Source organism: Sus scrofa, chromosome 2 (genome assembly GCF_000003025.6).
Source record: "Sus scrofa isolate TJ Tabasco breed Duroc chromosome 2, Sscrofa11.1, whole genome shotgun sequence".
Lineage (NCBI taxonomy): Eukaryota > Metazoa > Chordata > Mammalia > Artiodactyla > Suidae > Sus > Sus scrofa.
Window position 1 is genome coordinate 9663127 of NC_010444.4, and position 22657 is coordinate 9685783.

At 49.0% G+C, this 22657-nt stretch overlaps 1 protein-coding gene and 1 long non-coding RNA gene across 2 annotated transcripts in view; one reads left to right on the top strand and one right to left on the bottom strand.

Moving 5' to 3' along the window:
• The window catches only part of FADS2 (fatty acid desaturase 2), a 32726-nt gene extending 29186 nt beyond the window's left edge, over positions 1–3540 (bottom strand). Inside the window, 1 exon segment of the mRNA NM_001171750.1 lies at positions 3299–3540. Coding sequence (NP_001165221.1) covers positions 3299–3505 — 207 coding nt within the window. The 5' untranslated portion in view covers positions 3506–3540.
• Positions 765–8666, top strand: LOC100739565. The gene is made up of 3 exons (XR_135127.4): positions 765–3446; positions 6730–6866; positions 7535–8666. It is a non-coding gene; the product is annotated as an uncharacterized LOC100739565 (long non-coding RNA).

The following is a 22657-nucleotide window of genomic DNA, read 5'->3' on the forward strand; positions in this document are numbered from 1 at the left end:
CACATCCGGGCACACGCCCAGGGACTCAGGAAATGCAGGAGGGGCAAACAAACGCAGAGCAGACTGTGCTGTAGGCAGCAGCCTTGGGAAGTGAGACTTGGTGGGGCACAGGGTTAGTGAGGGAGAAGCAGGGGGAGGGACCCTGCATTTTCAGCTGGAAACAGGGATGCTGACTTCCTGTCCTCAGCAGAAGCCTTCTCATCATCCCTGGGTCCTAAGAAGTGGCCGATGCAGACAGGGCAGGAATAGTCGTGAGTCACCAATGGGGGCAGTGGGCGGGGGGTGGGGTGGGGAGCTGGTGTCTAGAGGCAGAGGGTCCAGATTCAGGTCCCATTTTGAAAATAGGCAAGCAAATCCGGCAGGTGCCTTCACGCATTCACTACCTGTGAATTGTTCATCTTTGTGCCCGCGGACAGCTCAGAGCCACGGAGACATTGGGATACACATGTGACGCGTCTTTGTTAAGGAGTCAAAATTCTGGGAGTTCCCTGCTGGGGATTAGTGCTTTCATCACTGCAGCCCAGGTTCAACCCCTAGGCTGGGAACTCAGGTCCCACATCAAGCTGCTGCACACCACGCCTCCTCCTCCCCCAAAAGATGAAAAGTCCTGCAGTGGGGGGGGGGTCTCTGCCTTGAAAGAGGAAAGACACCCCCGGGACACAGGCGAGGGCTCCTTTCAGCAACAGCAAGGGAAAGACCAGAGGACCAGAGGGAAGAGACCCAAGGTGGAAAAAGGAAGCGGGGAGGAGAGGGGGAAGGTAAGGCAGGCTGGGAGGTGCCTGTGAAGGCAGACCCCAAGTTTAAGTCTAAAGGGCTGATGGGAGGGCTAGAAGAGGTGACCCATAGACATGTGCTTGGCGAGCTGCAGAAATTTAGTTTTAATTTTTATTCTTGCAGGCAGAAGGTCCAAATGACAATTGACCTTGGCGTTCACTAGGCCAGCCTTCTGGGGCCAAGGCTGTCCCGACGTCTGAGGTCTTCTCTCCTTCCGTGGTAGGAAAATCCCCTATTGAGGCCCCGGATTATCTGGTTTCCTCGGCCACCAGCCTCTTGGAGGGTATTACTGCATCACCACTGGTTCCTAACAGTGCATTCAAGTGACCCCGGGGCTCTGACCTCTATCTGCTGATGAGTCCTTCCCAAACTTCACATGACGCGTAAATAAAGACTCACTCCTCCAGCTCTGGAAAAAACTCTCAAGCCCCAGGGGCAAAGCCACCTGGTCAACCACGGAAAGCGGAGCCTCTGGATTCCTAGCCAGTCCCTGCCTCTCTCACATTCCATAGACCCTGGACTTCCGAGAGTTTTTTTCCAACCTGGTCCCAGACAGCAAAGAGAGAATGAATATCCAATTGCTCGTGTCACTGTTACGCAACTAGATCCCTGGTTGTGCCTTTCACGCCCCAAAAGTCTTATCTTGGACCGTAGGAAGCTTTGTGTCTAGGGATGGTCCTTATGTCTGGCGACACCCAAGAGAGCTGGCATGGATTTAAACATTCTTCCTCCAAATTCCTCTTTGCTCACTTTACACTCTAGGTATTACGAAATCCTCACTCTGACGTTCGATAACACTCCACTGAATGTATCCCAGAGCTTACAGTTTACGGGGTGCCTTGCCACATCAAAAAAAAAAAAAAAATGTATTTAACACGACGGAATAAGCAGACCAATCCATCAGATGTGACTTTTCCTTCTAGACAACTATTTGGTGAAGACTCAACCAGGGCAGGAACCTTTAGACGCTATCTGTAAAACCATGCCCCGGCTGGCACAAGTCCAGCCGCACGGACTAGCTGGAAAGACCGCTCACCAGGAGTGAGGTCTGGAAATCCACCTCCTTACAGAGCTGTGGAAAGGTCCCCAGGGGATAATAAACACACCGATGGTGCTTGAAAATCTTACACCGGTAGCACAGCCCTGAGGACTCAAGCTGTGTTCACAAGCAGGTCAAACTGGCTGGGGCCAAAAGCTGCAGGCGCTATCGCTGCTCACCGATGCTTCGAGCTGAAGAAGAGCTTAGATCAGAGCTGCCTGATCTGCCTCCACCCCTGGAGGAGGCCTGTCCCAATGAGCCAGGCAGCAAGATTAAGAGTGTCACCAACTAATGGGCCACGCAGCTTGGACAGCAAAAGCCCCGGCGGGTCAGCATGCCGGACCTCCAGGTGGAATGAGCTACTCAAGCTAATCCCTCCCTAGTCACCAGACTCCTTCTCTGCCTCCAGCTCACTGCCACCAAGAGAGACCCCCTTCCTTCCTCCCCGCCTCTGTTCTTTTCTCTCTCATTCACTTGAGCTCACAGGGGAACCGGCTGCACCTTCGAGAAAAGGGAGGATTTCCGTCTGGGGGTTAGGGGGCGTGGTGGAGGGGCTGGGGAACGCAGAGCAGCGATTACATAAAGGGGAGAGGAAGATGGGCATCCTGCATGAAAGTGCGGGTAAGACGGGTAGCCTGGCACCGGCGAGATCCTAGGGACTCACTACCTTTACCAGTGCAAGATGAGGGAAGGGCATTCCTGGCAGGATTTAGAAACAGAGGGCCTTTGAGTTGAAGTCCCCAGTAACCTCGGGTGCAGCCGGACCTGTTGCCGAGCCAGCCTTGTGCAGATAATAAATCGTCGGGTCTCAGAGCTCCTCTCCACCTGGGCTTTGCAAACTGCAAACCTCTCTCTTTCTACTACTTCTCACCCCGGTCCCCCAAGAAGGCCCACCCTTGCGGTGGGTGCTGGCTATCTCTGAGACCGTGGGACCGGGAACTACCAGACGGAGTCTCCCAGGCAGCCATTGCAGACCTTCGGAGGCTAGAATTCCAGCAGGAGCGAGCCCTGGCCGGGGGCGAGCTTTCCTTCCCCGCCCCCTGGTCTGGGGGAGAGCAGGGACGGGCGCAGAGTCCCACAGCTGGCTCCTCTCCCGCTCCTCTCCGGAGCGCCCAGGGGCGGCCATCTTTCACGATGGGGGCGCCAAAGCCTCAGCGCCCCCTTTGGGGAGTCCCCGAGTCCCAGTGAACCCGGAGGAAGTAACGGATGCAAGGCTCCCAGTGCGCGCGGTAGATCCGGCACGGTTCTCCACCGCTCAGATCTGCCTCCCGGGTTCCAGAATCCGACCCCCAGGGCTCGTTGGCCCAGCTGTCCTAGAGGACGAGGATTCGGGGCGGGGGAAGAGCACAGGAGACACTTTCCTTCCCTTCGGGACGCCCCAAGCTCCACACAGCGCTGGAGGTCTTGTTTGGCGCCCTGGGACCCACGGCTCCGGACTCCCTCCAGCAGCCGAGGAAGGTGGCGGGAGAGGCCCCAGACCCTTACCGTAGCATCTTCCCCTGCATAGTGCGAGATGACCCGGTGGCCCCCGGGGTGCCGGCTGGACCATTTGGTGACGTTGTAGACCTTGCGGTCGATGACGAGCCACTTGTCCGTGCGCAGGTTGTGCTTCTGAATCTCCTCCCAGCTAAAGGTAGGCATCTGCGCCTCGCGCTCGGTGGCCCCCTCGCCCTGGTTCCCCCCCTTCCCCATGCTGCCCGCTGACCAGGTTGCCCGGTGCACTGCGGTCTGTGCCGCTCGGGCCCTCCTTGCTTTCGGCTTTTGTCTTCTCCTCCTCCCACCGCGCCCCCTCCCCCAGCCTCCTCGCCTCCGCTCGGGAGTATCCTTGCCTTTCCTCCAGGCTTCCCAGTGGCCCCAAACGGTCCCCTCCCTCCGCCCTCCCTCCGCCCGCCAGCCCGCAATGGACTTTTGCCTCCAGCTAAAACTCCCCGGTAGCTCAGGGCCTCCAGGCCTCCTGTGCCCGCCCCTCCGACTCCCCCCGCCCAGGGCTCTGCATCCTCCCGCGTTCCCCTCCGCCTGGGTTTCCACAGTGATCAGCAGAGCTTCTGCACCAATCCGGGCGCGTCGCCCCGCCTGCCATTGGCCCAGGAGGATCTTTCGAAGGCCAGCGGGCTGGAGCAGCGGTCCCCGGCTCCCCCGCCTGCCCGCCCACGCGGAGTCGAGCCAGGCAGGGAGGCAGGTTACGTGTCCGAACTCCTCCCGCCCCCGCTCCGGCGCCGCGCAGCGGAGGGGATCTCAGGGGAGCGCGGCCCGCGAGAGGGGGCGGTGGCTGAGTTCTGGGCGCGTGCGCGCGCCCCCATCGCCCGCGCTTCCGGGGTTTGCACCTGATGCTGGCGCCCAGAGGTCCCCGCTTGCTTTACGGTGGCGACCGGCCGGAAGACAGGCTGGCGGGTGCTCGGGCAGCGCGGAGCTGGGGGGCTGGCGAGTTCCACTCTGGACCGGCCTGGATAGGTGGCGCCCGTCCCTGACCCGCTGGAATCGAGACTTCAGGATCCGCATTGTCCGCGCTTACCCCATTGGCGCCCTCCTGCAGCCTCCCTGGTTCGGAAAGGAGCCCTCCTCCCGACGGCTCAAGACTCTGAAGCCTGTAATCAGTGGATCTTAGGAGAAAATTGCAGAACCTCTGATGTGCTTTCCTGTGTTAGGCGCCATGGTGGTGGGAGGAGGGGGCGCCGTGGTGGGGAGAGTGGGGGGGCCCAGGGTGAACAAGACTTGGTTCTAGCCCCGAACTCAGGAATCTCACAACCTAGTTGGGAGAGGGAGAACATGGAAGCAATACGGGACCTCATACCATCAATTGTTCAGTGATGCTGTAGAGACTCCAGGAAATAAAGGTGGGGGTAGCAAAAGGATAGGCCTGTGCAGGTCCCCAGATGCCACCTGGATGGAACTGCTCAGGATCAGCGCCCCAGCAAAAGGACTGCCTGGAGTCCAGGCTTGAGAAAGCTGGATCCTTGGGAGGTGCCCTAGCGGCTCAGCGGTTGAGGAAACCAACCAGGATCCATGAAGATGCGGTTTCGATTCCTGGCCTCACTCAGTGAGTTAAGGATCTGGCGCTGCAGGTCACAGACACAGCTTGGATCCCCGCGTTGCTGCCCGGGAACCTCCATATGCCACGGGTGCGGCCCCAAAAAAAAAGACAAAAAAAGACTGGATCCTCTACTCTTCCAGGGTTTTAGCGAGTCCAATAATTAAATTGATATGACGCATTAACAGGAGAAAAACATTCAATAATATATATATCTCTCTCTCCTGTATACATAGGAGACACTCGGACCAACTCAACTACCCGAAAATTGCCAAATGGGAAGCCCTTCACCTTAAATAACATCCTGGGGAAAAACAAAAGTTATTGGGGTTGGGGAGCTCCCGTTGTAGTGCAGGGGAAGCGAATCCGACCAGGATCCTGGTTCCATCCCTGGCAGAGCTCAGTGGGGTGGAGATCCGACGTTGCGGTGAGCGGTGGTGCAGGTCGCTGACGGCTCGGATTCTGCATTGCTGTGGCTGTGGTGTAGGTGGGCAGCTGTAGCTCTGATTCAACCCCTAGCTGTGAGGGCGGCCCTAAAAAGCGAAAGCAGAACCAAAAAAAAAGTTGTTGGGGGTGGGGGGTCGGTTATGCGAGGTCACCAGGGAAAGTACAGTAAACCAAAAATTAGGTCCCTGTGAAGATTTCAGACCTTGTTTTCTGCATATAGGTAAGAGTTTCTAGAGATAAGGGCACCCTCCTCTTCCTCTATTTTGAGGGAGATTCCCTTTCAAATGGAGGTTCCCCTCTACAAGTGAACATCTCTTAAATAGGGTACTTTTAATCAGTTCTCAGAGCTTCTCACAGACTGCAGTTTCTAAAAAATAATCAGCCTTAAAAAAAACCCTTATGCCAAAGAGATACATTTTTTGGTGGTGAACTCTGCTCTCCTGTGCCTTTGAAAAATCCTCAAGCTGTTTCACAATCCAGAAGCTAAATTGATAAATGCTCCATATCTCATTGAACCAGTTCCACAATGGTGAGGATAGCTGTCAGTTCAGTTAAACAGTTCTGTCCCATTTCTGGAGGCTGGCGATGCAGCTGGGCTCCCCCAAATTAAGCCTATATTGTACAGGAAATCAGGTATTTATTCACTTCTTTTGGCCATGGCCACAGCATGCAGAAGTTCCTGGGCCAGGGATCAAACCCCTGCCACATCTGCAACTAGAGCACAGCAGTGACAATGGCAGATCCTTAACCCCCTGAGCCTCAGGGGAACTCCAGAAATCAGGTATTTAGTAAGAGGAATGTATATGGAAGCAAGAAAAATAGGAGTTCCTGTTGGGGCTCAGCAGGTTAAGAACCTGACATTGTGTCCACGAGGTTGCAGGTTCCATCCCTGGCCTCACTCAGTGGGTTAAGGATCCAGCATTGCCACAAGCTGCCACATAGGACACAGACGTGGCTCAGATCCAGCGTAGCTGTGGCTGTGGTGTAGACAGGCAGCTGCAGCTCTGATTCTACCCCTAGCCCAGGAACTGCCATATGCCACAGGTGTGGCCCTGCAAAGAAAGGGAGGGAGGGAGGGGGAAAAAGAGAAAGAAAGAGAGGAAGGAAGGAAGGGGAGAAAGAAAGATGAAAGAAAAGAAAGAGAAGAAAGGAAGGAAGAAAGAAAAATGTGGTTTGGAGCAAATTATAAACCAGGGTCTAAATGAGAGCTGACACCATTTCTAGATGTCAGGTGGAAGCATCTTCAGGTGGAAGAGGGCAGGTGGAAACAACCTGACAGATTTTCCTGATTTGCAGTTTGAATGTGTCTGCCGATGTCATCAGGCATAGTGACAGCCCATTGAGTGTTTCTGAGAGGGCCAGACAGCAGCAACAACAAAGAAGATTGTCTAAGCATGAGCTATTGTTCTCAGAAGTTTATAATCAAGTCCTTCACATTCAGGTTGTGAGGCTTTGGGGGAAAAGCGCAGCTTTTGTTCTTCGTGATCCCGAGTCAAAAGGAGGGAGAGAAAACGGGAAACTTCAGTTTGGAGAGCCATAACCAGAGACTGGAGGAAACCAGAACAATTCAGGATCCAGGTCAGTTTACAAGTAAATAATAAAATCTCAAAACAATGAACAGCTCTAGAATCCAATTCCACAAAGATGTGCTATTGAAACATAATTTTTCTCTCTAAAATCACCCTAATTTCTACCAAAGATAGACAAATTAAGACTAAGTTGTTTGCAAAACAAGTCTATTCTCATCAAACTTTACATTAGTGCAGCAAGAATAGCAAATGATCCTATGGGCTCTTTAAAATCTGCTTTGCTGGAATTGTTCTTAAGGAATCTTTAGATTGAACTTTTAACAGCCTCTCGAGTTCAAGAAGCCAAACCAAGGACTTGCCGTTGTAAAAATTAATAAACAGAAACCTCATCTAAACTGGAGTTGGGGGAGTTCCCATTGTGGTTCAGGAGGTTACGAACCCAACTAGTATCCATGAGGAGGTGGGTTCCATCCCTGGCCTTGCTCAGTGGGTCAAGGATCCGGCACTGTGTCCTGGGGTGTAGGCTGGCAGCTGCAGCTCCAATTTGACACCTAGTCTGGGAACTTCCATATGCCACAGGTTTGGCCGAACAAAACAAAACAAAACAAAAACAAAACAAAAAAAGAGTTGGGAGACCAGGAGAGGGAGCTCTCACCCCCCCCCCCCCCCCAGCATCAATTGCAGACCCGACAAGAAGTACTTTCGCATCTTCAACAGGAAGAAAATTCCGGCTCATTACCCAGCAGGAGGAAGGAAGAATGTCTCCTCGCCTGGCAACAGCCCAGCCAATGAGAGACTGTCACGACTCAACCAATGGCAAGTCACTGTGCTTCAAATGTCCGGTTTACTCCAATGGCCTCTCTGTTTATAAGAGCTCCTCCCATCTCCCCCTTCTTCTCTAAAAGAATGGTTCTCTCCTTGGTTCTCCAGTTTTGCTTGTGGTTTGCCACAGGTTGCACGTCCTAAATTGCAAATTCTGGAGTTCCCGTCGTGGCGCAGTGGTGAACGAATCCGACTAGGAACCATGAGGTCGCGGGTTCGATCCCTGGCCTTGCTCAGTGGGTTAACGATCCAGCGTTGCCGTGAGGTGTGGTGTAGGTTGCAGACGCAGCTCGGATCCCGCGTTGCTGTGGCTCCGGCGTAGGCCGGGGACTGGGGACCTGCAGCTCCGATTTGACCCCTAGCCTGGGAACCTCCATATGTCGCGGGAGCGGCCCAAAGAAATAGCGAAAAAGACCAAAAAAATAAATAAATAAATTGCAAATTCTTTGCTGTTTCCATATAAACCTATTTTGCTGGTAAAATATCTGGCTGTTGGTGTTAGGTCAACACCATCAGACGTACCTGCAAAGCCTATAGATTTGAGTGAATTCCTCTCTTTTCAAGATTCCTAAAACATCCTGAGTTCCTGCACTTGCCAGGAAGTAACTGTCCTTACCTGGTAATGTTGCTGGTAAATTTGTGAGCAAGATACCAGGCCAATTTTTCCAAGGGGCTTTGTTGGCTCCATAATGTCAACCTTAGTTTCTTAAAGCTGTCTGGTCATCTCTGGGTTTCTGTACATCTCTCTCAAAGCTTCGATAAAATAACCAGCGTTTCCAGTTGTGTCCTGTTACAAGGAGAGCAGATTCTTATGGAACTTATGCAAATAAATATATTGCCATGAAAATAAGAATACTCACTGAGAGTTTCTGAATTCTGGAGGGATCTGGTAGGGAGAAAAAGACAAATATTTTATTTTTGTTCACAAAGTTATATTTCACTGAATTGCAATATGTCATAGCTTAAGAGAAAAAAATTTCCTTAAATGTGGAGAAACAAAACATTAAAGAACTAGCAATAAAACAAAGTCACAACAATTATAATCATTCTTATCAGTTCATTCAGTTCCACATTATCATTCCTGTTGATCTCGATTTTTTTTTTTTTTTGGCTGCACCCACGGCATGTGGAAATTCCTGGGCCAGGGATCAAACCCACGCCACAGCAGTGACCCACACCACTGCAGTGACAACACCAGATCCTTAACCTGTTGTGCTACAGGAGAACTCCAGTCTTGATCTTTTGTTAGCGGTTTTATTAATCCAGTTTTATCATCAATTTTATGGATCCAGTTTTTCCTTACAGTTCTGTAAATTCTTACCCCGTTCAGTTCTATGATCTTAAGTTTATCAGAAACTCGTTTTTGTCAAGAGTCCTTTTCATGAATCTTCTTGAAGTTAATGTAGCTCTAAAGGAACATTTTAATTAAAATATCTGGGTAAGGAGTTCCCATCGTGGCTCAGTGGTTAGCAAACCAGACTAGCATCCATGAGGACTCAGATTCGATCCCTGGCCTTGCTCAGTGGGTTAAGGATCTGGTGCTGCCCTGAGCTGTGGTGTAGGTGGCAGATGCGGCTTGGATCCTGAGTGGCTGTGGCTGTGGCAAGGCCCAGTGGCTACAGCTCTGATTGGACCCCTAGCCTGGGAACCTCCATATGCTGCGGCCCTAAAAAGACAAAAAGACCAAAAATAAAATATCTGGGTAAAAAAATAACTCTGTAAATGACAAAAGACTTAATATCCATTATTAAAGATCTGGGAGTTCCTTGATGGCCTAAAGGGTCTGGACTCAGTGCTGTCACTGCTGTGACTCAGGTTACGCTGTGGCTCAGGATCCCTGGCCCAGAAACTTCTTTCTGCATGCCTTGGGCTTGGCCAAAAAAAAGAGATCTGATAAGAATTCATTATAATAGAACTGACAAAGAAATTTGGTTATTTCTGAACATACAATATTTTAGGATAACAACTGCAATTATGGCTGATAACATACCAGGACGTGTCAGATTTCCAGGAATTGTGCATAATTTCTGGAACACTTATTGTATATACCTATATAAATACAACATAAAGAAGGCTTGGTATTACTCAGCAATGTTTCACATGTAACATAACATAGCAAAGCTAACATCTCCCTTATTATCAAGAGAACAAATCTTTTGAGATGTTCCAGGGGCCTTCCGAAATTTTTCAGAGTTATACTTTATTTATATTTTGATTTGGAGGAAGTTTGTCAAAAATATCAAAAATGTTCTAAAATATTTGGTCAAAGAGGATCCTTGGTCACTGTGAAACAATGCTTAGTTATCTGCTGAACCAGAGCGCCAAAGAGTTCACAGGAAGGAGTTCCCACTGTGGCTCAGTGGTAATGAAACTAATTAACATCCAAGAGGACGTGGGTTGGTCCCTGGCCTCACTCATTGGGTTAAGGATCTGACATGGCCATGAGCTGCAGTGCAGGCCGCAGACGCAGCTTGGTGGCTGTGGTGAGGCCGGCAACTATAGCTACGATTTGACTCCTAGCCTGGGAATTTTCATGTGGCGCAGGTGCAGCCCTAAAAAGCAAATAAATAAATGAGTAAATAAAAATAAAGATTTCACAGGTAAATAGAGTTACAATAGTTCTAAGCAAAATTTCACTTGTTTGTTTGTTTTGCTTTTTTAGGGCCACACCCACAGCATATGGAAGTTCCCAGGCTAGGGGTCGAATCGGAGCTACAGCTGCTGGCCTACAGCACAGCCACAGCCGCAGCAGATCTGAGGCGCATCTGAGACCCACACCACAGCTCACGGCAACGCCGGATCCTTAACCCACTGAGTGAGGCCAGGGATCGAACCTGCATCCTCATGGATACTAGTCAGATTTGCTAACCGCTGCGCCATGATGGGAACTCTCCTCATAATATAATTTTTCACTGTGGCACAAAACATCTTTACCAATGGACCCAAATATTTTTAGCTTTTCTGAAAACAGAAAACCAAAGCAGGTAAACCCATGTTTATTAATTAATGTTCAGTATTTTATCTTATTTTAAAATGATCTAGATATTTGACAAATTTCCATTATTTCACGTAGCAAAACTCTAAAATTTCAAATTACCAAAGAGATTGTGGAAGCCATTTGAAAATATACATACTATAAAATATAACACTAAAGAGTTTGCCTGAGGCGTTCCTATCGTGGCACAGGGGAAACGAATCCAGCCAGGAACCGTGTTCCCTATAAGTAATATAAGGGATAATATGTATATTCCTTATCTGATTGATGTTCTTGTTCTTAAGAACGATGAAAACTTCATGAGACATTAGACCAAAGGAGCTATCATCCCAAGTTATTTTTCTTGCTGATAAATTTTGTAACAGAGATTACATGAACTTAATTCACTCATAAACCCCCAAATTTATTTGACTAATTAATAAACTCAGGTAGAATAAAAGTTGTTTATCTTCAGCATTCCTGCTGTGGCTCAGCGGTTAAGGAAACTGACTAGCATCCAAGAGGACACGGGTTTGAACCCTTGCCTCGCCCAGTGGGTTAAGGATCCGGTGTTTCCCTGAGCTGTGGTGTAGCCCTGAGCCATGGTGTAGACAGGTTGCAGACACAGCTCAGATCTAGCATCGGTGTAGGCTGGTGGCTACAGTTCTGAGTGGACCCCTGGCCTGGGAATCTCCGTATGCCACAGGTGCGGCCCTAAAAAGACAAAAAGACAAAAAAACCCAGGTTGTTTATCTTCATTATAATTCATCTGATTACTCTGAAGACCTTCCTATTTTAATGAGATCGCAAACTTAAATTTACTTTATTTAATTTGCTTTTATTGCTCAGATGAATTGATCACATCTGTAGTTGTATAATGATCATAACAATTTGATTTCACAGGATTTTCATCCCACAGCCCAAGCACATTCCCCCACCCCCCAAACTGTCACCTCCGGAGACCATAAGTTTTTCAATGTCTGAGTCAGCATCTGTTCTGCAAAGTTCAATTAAATTTACTTTAATACCCGATGTTTTCCCAAATCACATGAACCTGAAATTCATTTGGGTTCGTGTCTATACTTCGGAGAGTTTTAGAATACCCAGTGCTCCTGAGTACTTGCCTTGGAGCCAACGAAATACAGCTCTTTTAGACATTCATTCTGGCAAAGCCTTCTGGAGGGAGAAACACAGCACACACCTACAACATACAAATATAGACTTACACAGAAACCTGCAGACACACGCAATGCTCTCATGGCTGTGAATCTTTGTGAGGAAAATTTTTCATTTGCTCAATTTCCACATACTACCTTTTCTTTTTAAATTTTTGATGAGAAACACGTCCTTAAAGTTAGCATTTCAAAGACTATGCTCTCTTAAATCTGAGGAGAACTTGGGGGTGGGAGGTAGAAGTTACATCACAAAGGCACACAAAAAAGGATGCACGCTTTCTTCAAGATGGAGTTTTGGGGCCATATTTACCTATGACCAGATTTAATAGGTAAATCTCCCATAATTAATATTTAGCATATTTAGATGTAGATTTTTCCTTGTTTATTTTATTATTAGCAGTACTCTTTTTTTTTTTTTTTTTTTTTTTTTGTCTTTTGTCTTTTTAGGGCCGCACTCACATTCACAGCATATGGAGGTTCCCAGGCTAGGAGTCAAATTGGAGCCATAGCTGCCGGCCTACACCACAGCCACAGCCACGCAGGATCCAAGCTGCATCTGTGACCTACACCACAGCTCATGACAATGCTGGATTCTTCACCCACTGAGCGAGGCCAGGGATTGAACCCACAACCTCATGGTTCCTAGGCGGATTCGTTTCTGCTGCGCCGCAACGGGAACTCTTCAAAGAGCTGTTATATCCATCTGCCTATCTATGTTGGAGTGTTGTTTTTTTTTCCTCTGGGTAAATTTAGCTTAGGAGAGAAGGCTTAAAAAAAAAAAAAACAAAAAAAAAAACCTATCAGGGTCTGAAAATCAGCTACCATTATGAGTTCAGCCAAACTGGTGGCCTCTCATCTTATTTTCTTTCTGCCTTTTTATCTAACCACTAATCTCAAGAGGTAATCCATCTATTTGGATTTGGAATCCTTCCTGAGTTTAAGAAATTCTTTAACTATGGACCTCAATCTGGCATTTGATCAAGGAATGAAAGATATACGAGGAATACTGCCTGAAACCTCAAGTGGTTTTATTTTAAAACATAACCGTTTGGGGAGTTCCTGCCCTGGTGCAGCAGAAATGAATCTGACTAGGAACCATGAGGTCTCAGGTTCAATCCCTGGCCTCGCTCAGTGGGTGAAGCATTGCGGTGAGCTGTGGTGTAGGTCACAGACACAGCTCGGATCTGGCGTTGCTGTAGCTGAGGCGTAGGTCAGTAGCTGTAGCGCCGATTAGACCCCTGGCCTGGGAACCTCCATATGCCTGGGTGCAGACCTCAAACAAACAAACAAACAAAAAAAGCCACCCATAACTGTTTAAGAGTCTCTTCAGAATGGAAAGGTGATTCAGACAAAGGATTACTAGAATAAGTATTCAAAGGAGAACAGAGAGAAGCAGTGGTAGCTAAGTCAATCTCATTGTTTTTTGTTGTTTTTTTCTTTTTGCCTCTTCTAGGGCCGCACCCATGGCATATGGAGATTCCCAGGCTAGGGGTCGAATCGGATCTGTAGCCGCCAGCCTATACCAGAGCCTCAGCAACACGGGATCCGAGCCGCATCCGCGACCTACACCACAGCTCACGGCAACACCGGATCCTTAACCCACTGAGCAAGGCCAGGGATCGAACCCGCAACCTCATGGTTCTTAGTCGGATTCGTTAAGCACTGAGCCAGGACGGGAACTCCTCATAGTCTTTTCCTTTAGACACCTCTTATCTCTAATTTTTCATTATCTTTTTACAACAAATCTTTCAATGAAGCTATTTTGGAATTTGGAAACCTTCTGGAGGATTCTACATACCAATCAGCATAAGAGTATCCTTGAATTCCCTTCTGGTGCAGCAGGTTAAGGATCTGGCTCAGGTGGCTGCTGTGGCACAGGTTCAATCCCTGGCCTGGGAACTGCCACATGCCTTGGGCGTGGCCAAAATAATAAATGAAATAGAGATATCCCATTCTGTCTGTTTGATTTGGGAAGTACTTGCTTTTAAGAGCACTTCCCGAGTGACCTTATCTAATGGGAACATAAGGACCGTGGTAATTTGTGATTGTAACTTCTCTGAGGGCTGGCAGGTGTTTGGTAGGTTCAACCCGCATTTTCTGTCCAGCCACATCTAACTGTAAATGTGGTGTGACCCACATTTCTGTCCAGCCATATTTTGGAACCCCAAACCTGATGGTTGGCCAGTTTCTCAGGATACATACAAGCCTAGAAAGATTTTACCTTTTTTTTTTTTTTTGTCTTTTTGCCTTTTCTAGGACCGCACCTGCAGCATATGGAGGGTCCCAGGCTAGGGGTCGAATCAGAGCCACAGCCACCGGCCTATGCCAGAGCCACAGCAACGGGGGATCTGAGCCATGTCTGCAACCTACACCACAGCTCACGGCAATGCCGGATCCTTAACCCACTGAGCAAGGCCAGGGATCGAACCCACCACCTCCTGGTTCCTAGTCAGATTTGTTAACCACTGTGCCACGATGGGAGCTCCAGATTTTACCATTTTTACAAATATCTACAGCTTCTGGGGCCACAGTTTTTAGACACAAAACAAGTGCCAAAAGATGGTGTGCTTAACTCTGGATTTCCAAGAAGGGGGAGTTTATGTTGGATGTGGAATTTAATTTTTACTCTAAGTTTAATTTCTGTTCTTTCATTTTGTTAAGGGGGGGTCACAAGGCTCATCATTTTACTTCTTTGTATCAACTTTTTTTTTTTTTTTTTTTTTTTGCTTTTCAGGGCCACACCTATGGTATATGGAGGTTTCCAAGCTGGGGGCTAAATTGGAGCTACAGCTTCTGGCCTACACCACAGCCACAGCAATGCGGGATCCTTAACCCACTGAGCAAGGCCAGGGATCGAACCAGAAACCTCATGATTCCTAGTCGGATTCGTTTCCACAGCGCCACGACGGGAACTCTGTATCAACTTCTTAACTTGGTCTTTCCGTAGGCACTAGTAAATCAACTGTTTAGGATAAAACAATTTTTTTTTAATAGTGCCAATTCAAATAGCAACTGAAGCCAATAAGCCTTTTTATGGCTTAAACAAGGATGCAAGAAGCATCCCACAAGAGAGGGAAAGAATGCAGCCCTTACACAATCCAGAAAGTTCTCTCTCAAAGATTGTCTAAGAAGAAAAGCCCATTGTTGCTACAGGTGGTAAGAATGATGTAGCAAAAATGGTGTCTCTAGTTTCCCAATAGAAGGCAAGGTGCCTGCAGCTACAGAACAGCTAAACCAGGCCGGTGCTACTGGGATAGGATTTTTTCCCAACACTAACAAAGCAGTAACAGCTGAGATGACAGTGGCCTCTTATGGGCAAGCATCTCCTATGACAAAGTCCCCTATGAGCTGGCACAGTTGGAAAAAGAGAATGTTAATAAAACAGGAGGGAAAGGGGCAGGACACGAATTTTAAAAGAATTACTCAGCTATTGAGGATACCATAAATGGGTAAGAACCACCATCCTGGGAGCTCTGACCCTGGGATCAAACCCCAATTCTCTGTAGCTCCTGGGGTACTGCCTTCTCCCCCCTGCCAGGTCCTCTGTGACATGCTCCCTCCCGAGCCCCAGAGATAAGAATGTAAAGAAGCCAGCCCCCTTCTGGGTCTCGGGTTCCCCATCTGTACAATGCGAGGAGGGGGATTAAATGAGAAACAGAGAAACTCCCACAAATGGCAGAAGCCCTCACCTTAAACACCATCTTTTTTTCTACTTCTTTTTCTTTTCTTTTTTTTTTTTTATTTTTTTCTTTTTCTTTTTTTGTTTTTTTTTTGTCTTTTTAGGGCCACACCTGCAGCATATGGAAGTTCCCAGGCTAGGAGTCCAGGTGGAGCTGCAGCTGCCGGCCTACACCACAGCCACAGCAACGCCAGATCCAAGCCACATCTTCGACCTAGGTCATAGCTTGCGTCAAAGCTGTGTTCTTAACCCACTGAGTGAGGCCAGGGATCAGCCCAAATCCTCTTAGAGACTAGTCAGATTCTTAACCCACTGAGCCACACCGGGAACTCCCAACACCATCCTTAAGACCAAAGATGGTGGGGAGTGTAGATAATCAGTTTGGAGATTTGAGCAAGAATAACACAGTAAACAAAGTGAAGATTGTAGCCAGATTTAAGCCTTTGCCTTTTGCACTGATGGGAGTTTCTAGAGGTAAGGTCATCCTTCTCTTCCTGGTAGATGGAAGGAGTTCCCCTTATAAGTGGAGATTTCTCTTCTAAGTGTTACTTACAGAGGGGTAACTTCCTCTTCTTCTTCTTTTTTTTTTTTTTGTCTTTTTGTCTTTTCCAGGGCTGCACCTGCGGCATATGGAGGTCCCCAGGCTAGGGGTCGCATCAGAGCTGTAGCCACCGGCCTACACCACAGCCACAGCAATGAGGGATCCAAGCTGCGTCTGTGACCTACACCACAGCTCATGGCAACACTGGATCCTTAACCCGCTGAGCGAGGTCTGGGATCGAACCGGCAACTTCATGGTTCCTAGTCAGATTCGTTAACCACTGAGCCATTATGGGAACTCCCAGAGGGGTAACTTCTATTTAGTTTTCAGAGCATCTCCTGTGTCTGCAGTCTGTCTGTCTGTCTTCCTTTCTTTCTTTCATTTTTTCTTTTTTCTTTTTTTTTTCTATTTTGTTATGTCTTTTAGGGCCACACCTGCAGCATATGGAGGTTAGGTTAGGGGTCTAATTGGAGCTGTAGCCGCCAGCTTACACCACAGCCACAGCAACGCGGCATCTGAGCTGAGTCTGTGACCTACACCACAGCTCACGGCAACACCGGATCCTTAAACTACTGAGTGAAGCCAGGGATCAAACCCATGTCCTCATGGATGCTAGTTGGATTCATTAACCACTGAGCCATGACAGGAACTCCTCTTTCTTCCTTTCTTTCATTCTCTCTTCCTTCCTTTCTTCCTTCCTTTCTTTCTTTCTATCTTTCTTTCCTTCCTTCCTTCCTTTCTTGGCTGGTCTGAGGCATATGGACTTCCCAAGCCAGGAATCAGATCCAAACCACTGTTGTAACCTACCCCACAGCTGCAGCAAAGCTGGATCCTTTACCCACTGTGTCTGACTGGGGACTGAACCTGTGTCCTGGTGCTGCAGAGAATCCACCAATTCTGTTTTGCCACAGTGGGAACTTCTCCTGCAGTTTCTTAAAAATAATAATCATTTAGATTTGGCAACAAATCTAAATGTCCATCGACAGAGGAGTGAATCAAGAAGATGTGGTACATACACTCAAAGGAATATTACTCAGCCATTAAAAGGAAAGAAATAACACCATTTGCAGCAACATGGATGGAACTAGAAATTATCATGCTAAGTGAAGTTAGTCAGACAGTGAGACACCAATGTCATATGCTATCGCTTATCTGTGGAATGTAAAAAAAAGTTATACAATGAACTTCTTAGCAGAGCAGATACTGACTCATAGACTTTGAAAAAAATTATGGTTTCCAAAGGAGACCAGTTGGGGGGACGGGTTGTGGGATGGAAATGCTACAAAACTGGATTGTGATGATCGTTGTAATATATAAATATGATTAAATTTATTGAGTTAAAAAAAAGAGAGACCTCTGGGGGCAAATTGGAACTGGGATGGAAGGTAGGAGAGGGATCCTGGAAGCAGCAAGGTCAACTCAGAGGCACAGCACACCCCAGGAGAGAGCAGGGGATGGTGCCTGGACCAAGGCAGAACCATAGGAGGCTGGAGCGGGCAGCAGCACTGGCTTGTCCCCACCTGCCCTCCTCCTGCTCTGTTACTTATCACTCTCACCACTTGGATGGACCGACGAGACGGTTCCTTTAGAGAAAGCCCCAAACGCTCCAAGTGACCCCAGAGCTCTCTAGGAAATGGGGTGATCTCAGAAAAGAAGTGGCTTCCATGGTGTCCTCCAGCCCCACAGAACCCCACCCCCACCCCAGGAGCAAGGACCACAGTTTCCTGGGGATCCTGCCAGGACCTCGTCGTGATCCTTGCACTTTATCAGGAACAAAACAGAGCAGCCTGGTGGCTTGAAGCCCAGGTCCTCTCAGCCAGCCAAGTGGGCACAAGGCTGGGCAGAGGGGGGAGGGGCCCGGGAAAAGGAGCCCAGCAGGGTGACGCTCACAGCACCCATGAGCTGGGCTTTCTGTCTTGTCTTTACAGGGAGGGAGCCTCTGTTGCCTGCTTTAGGCTGGCGGGGTCGCAGAGGCCAAGGGACTGGCTCATCAGAGAAAGAGGGACAGTCAAAGACATCCAGAGGGAGCAGGTGCTGGGGCGATGGGAGCGAGGGACCCTCACAGGCACAGGACCAGCTGGCTGAACCTCCTCCTGGCCAGGAGGTTGCAATGGCAACCTAGACCGCCCACGGTGCGGGGCCAGGGATCCAGCCTGCATCCTGGCCCTGCAGAGGCGCTGCCGATTGAATCCCTTGAGCCACTGCGGAAACTCCCCTTTCTGGGTCTACTTGCTGTCTCCCATTCATTTCTTGGATTGTTACAATCTTCTCTGATTCTCAGAGTACTGAGAACAATCACACCCCTCGGTCTATCAGGTTAGGCTGTGCAAAGGACGCTCAAGGGGACTAAAGCCCCCTCGCCTCATCTTATTCCTCAGGTAGATATTATTACTCCATCTGTGCAGATAGACGCCGATATTCAGGGAGATGCAGGTCTGGCCCCTCCATCAGCAGACACGAGACTGAATTCTGGAAGGCAAACTCCAGCCCTGGTCCCATCCAGCCTCCTGGAACCCAATCTGAAAGGTTACCAGCGAGTGCAGTCGCCCCTTCTCAGGCCTCTGAGAGGCAGGTGGCCGGCCGAGCCCCTTGCCTCTAGCCATGTCCCTTGGCTCTTTGACAACACGCAGTCCCGACTCTCCTGCTGGACCACCTCTTCTGTTACCACCTCCATTTATTTCTCTTCCTCTTCCCTCTCCGTGAGTGTTATTGGCGCCTTGACTCAGTAGTTTCTCCTTCCGGAACCACATGTAGGCTGACTCTGCTTCTCGAATCTCCATCCACCCACCTCCAATCATGCAAACCTAACTGTCCCACTGGCACCTCAAGCTCAGTGTCACCTCCCTGAGTCAAGGGACATTGCTCGTCAGATGTGTTCTCTGGGCATCTTCAGATCTAACGTTCACAATTTCTGGTATCCAACTGAATTTGTCATCGTCTCTTCCAAAAGCCCTTTCTTTCTTTCCTTCCTCCCTCCCTCCCTCCCTCCTCTCTTTCCTTCTTTCTTTCTTTCCTTCCTTCCTTCCTTCCTTCCTTCCTTCCTTCCTTCCTTCCTTCCTTCCTTCCTTCTTTCTTTCTTTCTTTCTTTCTTTCTTTCTTTCTTTCTCTCTCTCTCTCTCTCTCTTTCTTTCTCTTTCTTTCTTTCCTTCCTCTTCTTCTTTTTTTAAAAAACTTTTCCTCTGTTTTCTTTTCAAGGCCACACCTATAGCATATGGAAGTTCCAGGCTAGGAGTCGAATCAGAGCCGCAGCTGAGGCTTACACCACAGGCTCAGCTACACTGGACCGAGCCGAGTCTGCGACCTACCCTGCAGCTTGTGACAGCACCAGATCCTTAACCCACTGAGCAAAGCCAAGGATCAAACTCGAATCCTCAGAGAGACAGCATTGGGTACTTAACCTGCGGAACCACAACAGAAGCTCCTAAAAGCCACTCCTTTTAACTTCTTTCTTTCTATTAATGGCACCACTCACCCTCCTATCACCACATCTCAGAATTCCAGAGTGACTTTCGTGTCTCTTACCTCCCACCTGGGCAAAAAAAAGCTGTGTTTAAAAGACTAAACCTCCTCTGTGTTTCCCACCAGCATGTCCCCTGCCCCCCTTTCTGTTTTTAGTGCCACATCCGGGGCGTATGGAGCTTCCCAGGCTGGGAGTAGAACTGGTGCTGAGCTGCCTCTGCGACCTATACCACAGCTCTCGGCAACGCCACATCCCCAACCCACTGAGTGTGGCCAGAGATCGAACCCGCATCCTCTTGGATACTAGTCAGATTTGTTTCTGCTGTGCCACAACGGGGAGTCCAATCCCTTTTACTCCGATGCCACGGCTACTGCCCTGATTGAGGGTCCCCTACACTCGGCCACTGCAGGCAGGGCTGCAGGGCCATTTTCCTGGCCCAGCTTTTACTGGGACTCCCGTTCCCACACCTTCCGTGGTTTCACGATGCCCAGTGAAATAAGCAGGGGTGAGGCAAGGCAGGAACGGAGCTGAATGTCAGTCGTGTTCCCTGAAGATATTGGCATTGCCTGAAGCTCAACTCAAAAGGCTAAAAAACTAGATGATGTCATCAGGAAGAATGGCGGGGGGGCGGGGGGTGCAGGATGGGGGAGGTGTGGGGAAGGGAAGGGACATTACTTATCTCAGTGCAAAGTCGAAGGGCACTGTCCCCTGTAGTTCTGATCCCGGAGGAGATGGGTGTCTTACTACAGTCCGATGCTCCTCATTCACCTGCTGATTGAAAGAGGAACAAAAAATAAGCACCACCACCACCACGGAGTTCTCTTGCAGCACAGTGGGTGAAATACCCAGCCTTGTCCCTGCAGTGGTGTGAGCTTGATCCCTGGCCTGGGAACTTCCACGTGCTGAGAGGGCCCGGCACCCCCCCATTTTTTTTTTTTTTTTAAATAATGAAGGATGGGCTAAGGGGAAATCCCTAAATCCTGGAATACCGAAATCAGAGGAGCCTCCTGGAGACCTGGAGAGGAGAACAAACACAACACATATAAAAATAAGGCTGACTTTATCTGGTGGGGAACCAGTATAAGAATGAACAGGAGTTCCCGTCATGGCCCAGTGGTTAACGAATCCGACTAGGAACCAGGAGGTTGCGGGTTCCATCCCTGGCCTTGCTCAGTGGGTTAAGGATCCAGCGTTGCCGTGAGCTGGGGTGTAAGTTGCAGACGCGGCTTGGATCCTGCATTGCTGTGCCTGTGGCCTAGGCCGGTGGCTACAGCTCTGATTGGACCCCTAGCCTGGGAACCTCCATATGCCTCGAGTGCGGCTCTAGAAAAGACAAAAAAAAGACAAAAAAAAGAAAAAAAAAGAAAGAAAGAATGAATAGGTGGGGTTTGGGGAGAGGGATTAAATTAGGAGTTTGGGAGTCACAGATACACACTACCGTATGTAATATAAATGACCGACAGGGGCCTACTACGTAGCGCTGGGCACTGTACTTAATATTTTCTTTCTTTTTTTTTTTTTTCTTTAGTCTTTTTAGGGCTGCACCCTCGGCATATGGAGGTTCCCAGGCTAGGGGTTGAACCCGAGCTACAGCTGCCCGTCTGCACCACAGCCAGAGCAACGCCAGATCCAAGCCACGTCTGTGACCTACACCACAGCTCACGCAACGCCAGATCCTTAACCCACTGAGCGAGGCCAGGGATCAAACCCGAATCCCCATGGATCCTAGTTGGGTTCGTGAACCGCTGTGCCACGACAGGGAGTCCGTGTACTTAATATTTTCTAGTGAATATAAGGGAAGAGATTCTGAAAAAGAACATACATATATTTGGTTACACACAAACACATTATCTATCTATCTATCTATCTATCTATCTATCTATCTATGTCTGAATTGCTGTGCTATACACCTGAAACCAACACAATATTATAATCAACTATATTTCAAAAAATTAAAAAAAAAGAATTAACTATTAATGTTCCCTCTAGAATACTTGGGGATCCAGTATCCTTATCTTTCAATCTCACGTCAGGTAAGATTGTCATCGGAGTTCCTATTGTGATGCAGTGGAAACAAATCCGACTAATATCCATGAGGATTCGGGTTGGATCCCTGGCCTTGCTCAGTGGGTTAACGATCCGGCGTTGCCATGAGCTGTGGTGTAGGTCGCAGACGCGGCTTGGATCCCGCGTTGTTGTGGCTGTGGCGTAGGCAGGTGGCTACAGCTCCGATTCGACCCCTAGCCTGGGAATCTCGCTCCTTGATGAGAGTAATGGCTACACGGTCAATGGTAAAACCTGTAACCATTCATTCATGCAACAGCTATGGAGTGAGTGCCCCGTCCTGCCAGGCTCAGTGGGAACAAGGTGGCCAAAGCCAGTGGATGGAGCCATCCTCCAGGAAGAGCTGCACTGGGGACCTGAGGTCCAGCTGCCAAGTTTAGTAAGTTCAAGGGTGTTTGCTTGTTTCGTAATGTCATTGTTTTTAGGACTGGGAGGACCTGCTCATCACCAAGACAGCTCAGGCCAGGGGGGTAAAGTGCTTGATCAAGGCTGTGTGGCAAACTGACACACAACAAAGACTAGCAACTCAGGGTTTCTGACTTCAAGGGCAGCGCCCTTTCACCTGTGCTTTAGTTATTGACAAGACAAACACAAGCTGCAAGACAGGACCCAGCACCACCAAAGCGGTTCGTGTGTTGGAGCAAGATGCTGATGGGGCCTCAGCGCTCCAGAGGGTCTCGGGGCCTGGAGCCTGAAGCTTCCATCTGCCTTGCCCTTTGCCTGGGTCCCCCCTCTTTCAAAGTGGGGAGACCAGGAATTAGGAGGCTCTGATCTGCTCGGGCGTGTAGGCCTTGGCAGGCCAGCCCCCAGCCGCCACCCTCACCCCAGACTTTTTATTTAGAAAGCCTGTTCTCATGCTTGTGCCAAACACAGGGTGACCCACAGGGGTGAGGGTGCGGAGAAGTAGGCGTGGCCTTATTGTCCCCACTTTACGTCTGGGATAATCAGAGCTCAGTGATGTCGCTGGCATATACTGTGATGTGACTTTTAGGTCTAATTCTAAAGTACAAGTTCTTTCCATACCAGCAGTTCATTGACCTTCAACGGCACAGGGAGCTACTCACTGCACACCCCCTGGGCTCAGGGAGCCGTCACCTTGACCCAGGGCTTGGTGGGGTGAGAATC